Below are 8,047 nucleotides of genomic sequence, written 5' to 3'. Positions count from 1 at the left end.
TAACCAATAAACCTTGTACTCAATCAACTCTTCATCTTATGTGAGCATTTACTCATTTTTGGATATTTTCTTTTATTTCTTAGATTTATCTCATCCCAACACTTGGATTAATCCTATTGGCCCATAGGAACCTTAATTAGACCATAATCCAAAAATTTCTGAAAATCTAGACCCTTAGGTTAAGGTCCCTTATATCATTTTTAATTGATTCTTAATACACATTGAAAAGTTCATTTTGAACTTTTGTTTCAAGGAAAACAATTTTAAACACTAGGAAGATTTTTATATCCAAAGATATTTCAATTTTGGATTACCTCTCTAGACGTTTTCTCTCTCTAGGCCAAAACAAGGTAAAACAAGATCTTTCTCCTATTTCAAAGAGGAAAATAATTACAAAAACAGAAGGGGAGATTCTCATACCTTTACTCCTCAAAAGCTGGAGGGAGATGTCACCAATTGGTCGACCATTTGGTCCATCTCCAGATTTGTGTGTTGTTCACTTGAGGCCAGGCCGGTGTCTCATGTGAAGGGGCCAGTATTTTTGCATAACATGGATGGCTAGTGCCACCTGTGTGTTAGTAGGATGGTGTCGTATGGACGGGAGCCACAGACTGGTGCCTCCCGTGTATGACCTAAACTGTGTTCTATCCATGGGATTGTCATGCCATGGAAGAGCCAGTATTTGTGTCGTGTCTTGCCTATGGGATTGTCACTCCACAGGGAGGCTCGTGCCTGGATCTGTGTCTTACCTATGGGACTGTCACTCCATAGGAAGACCGGGATTTATGTTTTCTGCCATGCCATCATTGTGCCCGACAGATGTTTAGTACTTGTTCCATGAACGGGAGATATATCCATGATACTGTTTGCACATGCATTCATGTTTTGCATGTTTGGAACTGTTTTTGCATGACTTGTATTTTTGTGTTTGCTTGTTTGACGTGCCACTTATTGAGCAAGGACGCCTGCCAGTGTGAGTCGTGAAGTTTGCTCTGTCTTCTCACGAGTTTTGTTGCATGTGAACAGGTGGTAAGTGTCAGGCGTTTTTCTGAAAGGTGTTTTAGGCTTGTGTACATATGGATGCATGGCATGTGTGAAGAGTTTGCTCGGGAATGCGCTGGCAGATGTACAGGGTGGACGGTTTTGTGTTGAGCTTGTTTTGCAGGCCTGTCCGGAAGTGGTCTACTGGAGGTCCATTGGTGGATGTGGTATCAGCTGAGTGTTTGTTTGGTTGTGTGCTCATCCCCAAAGAAATGAGTGGGCACTGGAAGGTTATGTTGGAAGATATGGAAGCATGAGCAGTTAATAGATTAAGGGCCGGTGTTGCTTGAGCTTTAGTGTGAAAAGCATTATGTGGCCATCTTCTAGGCCTTAGGGAAAATAAAAAAAATGATAATTAACGTGGCCACAGAAAAGCAAGACCACGTGGAGGTTTCTTGGGCTGCCAACGTAAGATCTAGAAGCTGGCGAGTGCGGGTGATGCACAGCTTCTGCGGACTGAAAAGAAAGAAGGTCGCCTTGTTGTTTTTTGGCTTTCGGGCGTGTGCAGCCCACAGGCGCGCAGGAGAGAGCTGCAAGGTGGTGTGTGGCTAGGCGCAGCCGGAAGCACCCTGGAGCGGACAGAGGAGATACGCCTTTTCTGAGGTGGTGTGGCCGCCTTGTAGGGAACCGGGGGGGCTTCTCTGGCGAAGAGGATGCGCAGGGGCTCGGGCTAGTGAGTGTGGAGAGCCCACGACTGGGGGTGTTGAGAGCTGGGCATGCGTGGCAGTGGTTGGCAGCGCAAGGAGCTGTAGAGGGGAGCTGCGTCGACTGTATTTGAGAGGGAGCCGTCTTGGTCAAGGGTGACAGGCTGGCGACAGTGGAGGGCGCCGGCTGTGAAAGAAAGGCAGGGTCCTTGGTGAGTGCGTAGGCAAAAAGGCGGAGACGCAAGGTTGGCAAGGGGAGCCGCCAAAGAAAGGATTGGAAATAGGTGGGCAGAGAGAGATGTTTGGGAGCCACTTAAGTGAAGAGTCGTGTGGCTGGTGGACGTGAGAGAGGCTGGATGCCCAGGAGGGCTCGCGACCAGTGGAGGTTCGCCGTGAAGCGTGTGGTTGTGGGTATGCTGGAAGGCTGGCGGCTATGAGGAGGTCGCCTAGAAGACAGAGCAGGGGTCGAGCGAAGTGCGGTGGCTGGTGGGGCCGGTAGCACTGCAGATAAGCTGTAGGTGGCAGAGGATCAGCACACAGAGAGAGAGAGAGAGAGATGATGATGTAGTTGTTGCTGCTGGCGACACATACAGAAGTGATGGGCTGCAGGTGGCAGAGGATCAGCACACACAGAGAGAGAGAGAGAGAGAGATGATGGTGTAGCTGCTGGCGACACATACAGAAGTGATGGGCTGCACAGGAGTTGAGGGTTAGCTGGTGGGGCGCCCTCTGAAGAGAGAAGTGGCCGGGTTCTTTCTGGTGTGATTGGCACAGTAGGCAAGCGAGAGGTTCGTGGTGATGAGGATGTGGTGTATCCTCGGCAGTGGACAGGTCAGAGTGTTGATGTGTTTGTGGTAGCAAAGGCTTGGTCGTCAGACGCAAGGTAGTAATTCCTGAGGTGGTGTGGCCGTGGTGGAATTCCCTTGGCAGTAAATCCAGGCCTGAGCGTTTATGAGTTGTGTGAGTAAGGCTTTTGTGTCGGGAGAAGCTTGTATGAAGTGTTTTCTAGGAATATATTTGCTGGGTGTTTATCTTGGTCTATGGTGCCCCTGTTTTGTGATGTCTGTCTGGTGTGGGTGGTGTGGTGAATCGTGAGAAGTGTTCCAGCCGCCGCCGGTGGCTGGTAGTGCCTCCGTTGTGTTAGTATTTTCCAAGTTTGGGAGGTGAAGGGCTATAGAGGCAGGTTCTTTTCTTCTTTTTTTCACCTCAAAGTAAGTATATTGCACTTGTTTATTTTATAGCATTCTTTTTAACCTTTGTTTTTATAAGGTTGCAGGTTCACACTCATTAATGAGTGGAAACCCTCCCCAAATCTTACTTGGTGTCCTTGGTAGGGTGGGCACCCACGTTTGAGTCATGAAGGGTAAAGGGAACCCCTCATGTGTGGGGGTGGGTGCATGGCCACCTACCCACCCCCCACCTTGGAACTTGCCGCCTCCATGCAAGCTAGGGGGGCGGCCAGCTGTTGGACATATGCCCTCTCCAACACCTACATATGGGCGACCACCTCACCAGCTTGGATATGCGACTGTGCAGGCAATCATCTCTTCTCCGCTTGCCCTCTGGTTGCTACACTTCCCTCTACAGGCGGCTCCACCCCCCCTCCTCAAGCGGCTGTGCTTTCCTCTACAGGCGGCTGCGCCCCTCCTCAGGCGGCTGCGCTCCCCTCTACAGGTAGCTGCACAGGCGACGGCATCCTCCTCCTCAAGCGGCTGCGCTCCCCTCTACAGGCGGCTGCGTACTCTTCCCTCTTGCCAGTAGGCTGCTGCGCCCTGGTGTCCATCTCTAGCAGTTGCACTTAGACGCCTCGGGTATTTGTCTTCCACTAGCGAGCTACAGGTAAGTGGATTGAGATTTAAGCAAAGGACTTTGATGTAAATCTGATAAGGATTACTCTCTGCTGCGGGTAGTCCAAGCTTGTGGAGAACCTCGGTCCATGGGTGCCGAGATCGGGAGAGCCAGGCGTTAGTACGGGAGCGCCTGTTTGTGCGTGGTCCTGGAACACCAGTGGGGCGCTCTCTGCGGATTCCAGTGAAGGCACAGGACCGTAGAGACTAGACTACTCAAGTGGGCTGCTCTCCTTCGAACATCTACTTCGAGTCTCTTGTTTGGTAATTGTATTCATCTCAGTTGTGCATGGACATCATTTGGTTCAGTGAACCCATGGAACATTGTATCTTTTAAATACTCCCAATAATATATCATATATTGAGGGGGGGGGGGGTAGGCCCGTTCTGGCCCCAGTGCTGGTGTCCATTGATCAACATTTCATTTCATTGCAGTTTTTCAGTTGTTATTAAATTGTCCATTCAAATTGTGTTATTTAAGTTGTGCTATTACGCATGTGGGTGTCCAACGGAGTCTATTCCCACTTGACAGGGATCGGTTTCAGGAGAAATCTTACAAATCAGAGCAACTTTTGACATTTTTATAAGAGGTTCTCATATAGGTGCCTTCACCCTATGATAAGAACACTATCTTTCATATAAATGTAGCGAAATGCCGATCAATTACTAACCTAGAAGTTTTCTAGCAACGTAGGTATGGATGTCCAATCAATCAAGAGGCAGACAAAAGCCACCTTACAATGCCCCATAGACCATCTTTCTTGTTGCACCATATCATTAATGTGCTAGTTTCCTAAAGCTAAAGAAACTTTATGAGTTATTTTTTGCCCGAAACCTATGCTGAAGATTATTTTCATGAGTTACTATTTCCCTGAAAGCAAAAGCAACTTAGCCAGTATAAAGCCATGTCTTTCATGCTCTTAACACATACTGGATTGAATGCAAAAGCAACCTGACCAGTATAAATGTCTTTTTTGAATGTAATGCTCTAAGTTTCAGAACCCTTTACCCCTATCAGCCAATCAAGAGACTACGCAAAGCATCCTCTAAACTCTCACCTCATAGAGGCAAACAACCTCACTTCCCCCCCTCCTAGACATCGCCTCTCTGTATTATTCGTAAGGAAAAGGGGATATTATTTACAAGTCCATCACCAAGGGTCCCCACAAGCACATTCTCCTTCGCCAAAAACATGTACACGGTCTGCATCTTTGACAACAATTCTTCGATACTCTATCTTTGATATAAGTGCCATAGCCAAATGGCAGTCCTTACAAACTCGGAGATTTTTTACAACATAAATGGATGTCCCCTTGGGTGTATTAATCAAGGCACACGCAAGAGCCAACAACTCACTGTGCCTACACAACAACTCTCTCTTTGCATCATCTGAAATGCTGTGTGACACCCAATGCAAACCTGAGACATACCCTTCTTTTGCCACTTTGAGTGAAAGATCTTCTAGCTTTGCATCGATGGTTTTATTTTCAAAATGCCCTTCTTCCCCAACTGGAAAGGAATGCACAATTCCGCAAGTGTCCCTCCACCAACTGTGACCTGGCTTCATCCATGCTTGTCTTTCCATTCTCATTACCTCAACCTTTTTCGCATCCTCCTGCATGGCAGCATCTGCATAGATGTTAGACATACAGATATAAGCTGCAGGATCCTTTTCATCCAATCGCACTGCATGTTCGAAGGCATGGCGTCCAAGCTCGACATTGCCCCATGTTCGACAAGCTCCCAACACAGTATGCCAAATCACAATACCAGGATGGAATGGCATCTTCTTGATCAAAGCTACCGCCTTGTCTACATGGCCTGCCCGGCCAAGGAGATCAACAATGCAAGTGTAATGCTCAAGAGTTGGGATAAGACCATAGTCATTGCTAATGGCCTCAAGGTACAACTGACCTTTTTCCATTAGACCTGCATGACTGCATGCATTTAGAACACTACCGAATGTAACCAGATTTGGCTTGATACCTTCCCCTATCATTCTGCCGAGCATATGAAAAACATTTTCACTCTCTCCAAGCTGAGCATATCCTGTGATCAGTGCAGTCCAGGAGACAACGTCTCGAAAGGGAAGCTTCTCAAACACTTCTTGTGCTTCTGCAAGCGAGCCACATTTAACATACATATCAACCAAGCTATTGCCAACAAGGAGCTCTCTTTCCAAGCCTTTTCTAGCAGTCTCAGCATGTATTTCTCGTCCCTTGATTGTAGCTCCTATGCTGCCACAAGCTTTCAAGCTGCAAACAAATGTGGCAGCACCAGGAGAGATGCCTTCTCGTTGCATCTGTTCATAACAATTGATAGCATCCTCACCATTCCCGTGTTCCGCATATCCTGCTGTTAGTGCAGTCCACGAGACTACATTTCGAATGGGGAGATTGTCAAACACTTCCTGTGCTTTTGCAAGGGAGCCACATTTGGCATACATATCAACCAAGGTGCTGCCAATAAAAATGTCTCTTTCCAGCAACCCTTTTCTTGCAATCTCAGCATGTATTTCTCGGCCTTTGTCAGTGGCTCCTATGCTGCCACAAGCTTTCAAACTACAAACAAATGTGACAGCACCTGGAGAGATGCCTTCGTATTGCATCCTTTCAAAACAACTGAGTGCTTGCTCACCATGCCCATGTTCAGCATATCCAGCTATTAATGCAGTCCATGAGACCACGTTTCGAACAGGAAGCTTGTCAAACACTTTCTGTGCTTCTGCAAGCAAGCAACACTTAGCATACACATCAACCAAGGTACTGCCAACAAAGAGGTCTCTTTCCAACCCTTTTTTGGTGATCTCGGCATGAATTTCTCGCCCCTTGTGCATGGATCCTATGCTTCCACAAGCCTTCAAGCTGCAAAACAATGTGACGGGACCTGGAGAGACACCCTGGTGTTGCATCTGTTCGAAGCAATCAAGTGCTTCCTCACCACGCCCACATTCCACATATCCCGTAATTAATGCAGTCCACGAGACCATGTCTCGAACCGGAAGCTTGTCAAAAACTTTTTGTGCTTCTCCAGGGAATCCACATTTAGCGTAGGTATCAACCAGGGTGCTGCCAACGACAAGGTCTCTTTCCAATCCTTTTGTGGCAATTCCAGCATGTATTTTTTGTAGCTTGTCTGTGGCTCCTATGTTGCCACAAGCTTTCAAGCTGCAAATAAATGTGACAGCATCCAACGCGATGCCTTCATTTTGCATCTGTTCAAAACAGTTGAGTGCCTCATCACCATGCCCATGTTCGGTATATCCTGAAATTAGTGCAGTCCACACGACTACATTTCGGATTGGAAGATTATCAAAGACTTCTTGTGCTTTTGCTAGGGAGCCACATTTAGCATACATATCTACCAAGGTGCTGCCAATGAAGATGTCTCTTTCCAGCAACCCCTTTCTGGCAATCTCAGCATGTATTTGGCAGCCTCTTTCCACATCTTTCAGCATGGTGCAAGCCTTCAGTAAGGCTGCAAATGTATATCCACTAGGATGTAAAGAAATGTCCTTCTGCATTTTCTGGTACAGGGTGAGAGCATGCTGTGACTCTCCGTGTTTAACGTAACCTGTAATGAGAATATTCCATGAACGCTCATCCTGATGCCCCAGGCTGTCGAAAACCTGCTGGGCATGGAGCATGCTTCCAACTTCCACCAACATTGAGACAAGGCAGTTCCCCAGTGATGCATGATCTTCCAGACCATTTTCCCTCATGTAAGCATGCAAACGCAACGCATGTGCGAGGTTTCTCTCCTTTCTGCAATTGTGCAAGATGCATGCAAGGTCCTCAACCGAAGGCAGGGGCAGCATCCTTTCTTCCAGAGAAGCGAGTGCCTCCTCCAGGCTAAGCATCTCCCAACTCCGATTCACTACTTCTTGTACCCTCTTCTTGGTGAGTCTGTGCCGACAGTCTGGATCCCTTGGGTTTGTCTGTAAGATGCAAAGAGCAGCGGAGGGCGACTGTCGTCAGTGCGAGCCCCAATAACAAGGCCGATAAGCTTTGCCTTTCTGCAGAGATGAAAAGACAAGGCAGACGCACTTACTCGGCTGTAGAGAAACTGCGATGGATCCCTGAAGTGGTCCTTCCATAAGCGCTCGGCATGTGCTCTGGGTGCTGAGTTGCCTGGTACATGAGCTGCGTTCCGGCAGCAAGCCATCGCTGCCAAAGCACGGCCTGTGCCCTGAGGGAGAGAGCGAGCGGATGGAGGGCGTCATGGGCGGCCGCCGACCATAAAGAGTGACCGTCCGCTCATTTGTGTCCGGGTAGTACCAACGTGGGCGTCCGACGTGTCTAGACACACTAATGCGCTTCACAAACATCCACAGAAGTAGTGAGCCTCAAAAAGCACCATGCATATTTTAAAATGTGCTTGGTCGCCGTGGAAAAGGCCTCGACCCTTCAAGGTCTGGACGACCAAGCAACCTACATAACCTAATCAATTAATTGATGTTTGCCAAGCTTCATGTCACAGACAATGATCATGCTATATGGATTGATCCGAGCAAAT

The 8,047-nt window shown here is 47.9% G+C and overlaps 1 protein-coding gene across 1 annotated transcript; it reads right to left on the bottom strand.

Annotated features, from left to right (window-relative positions):
• Positions 1–4,413: 4,413 nt before the first annotated feature.
• LOC147614316 (putative pentatricopeptide repeat-containing protein At3g15130) lies at positions 4,414–7,807 on the bottom strand. The gene is made up of 2 exons (XM_086780873.1): positions 7,583–7,807; positions 4,414–7,469 (listed from the first exon to the last, which is right to left on the bottom strand). The coding sequence occupies exons 1-2, from the start codon at positions 7,694–7,696 to the stop codon at positions 4,683–4,685; spliced, it is 2,901 nt and encodes a 966-aa protein (XP_086636999.1). The 5' UTR covers positions 7,697–7,807; the 3' UTR covers positions 4,414–4,682.
• Positions 7,808–8,047: the final 240 nt, after the last annotated feature.

This window comes from Cibotium barometz, chromosome 42 (genome assembly GCF_041138505.1).
Source record: "Cibotium barometz isolate CiBa-2024 chromosome 42, ASM4113850v1, whole genome shotgun sequence".
Classification (NCBI taxonomy): domain Eukaryota; kingdom Viridiplantae; phylum Streptophyta; class Polypodiopsida; order Cyatheales; family Cibotiaceae; genus Cibotium; species Cibotium barometz.
This window is presented reverse-complemented; position numbering and strand designations above follow the sequence as displayed.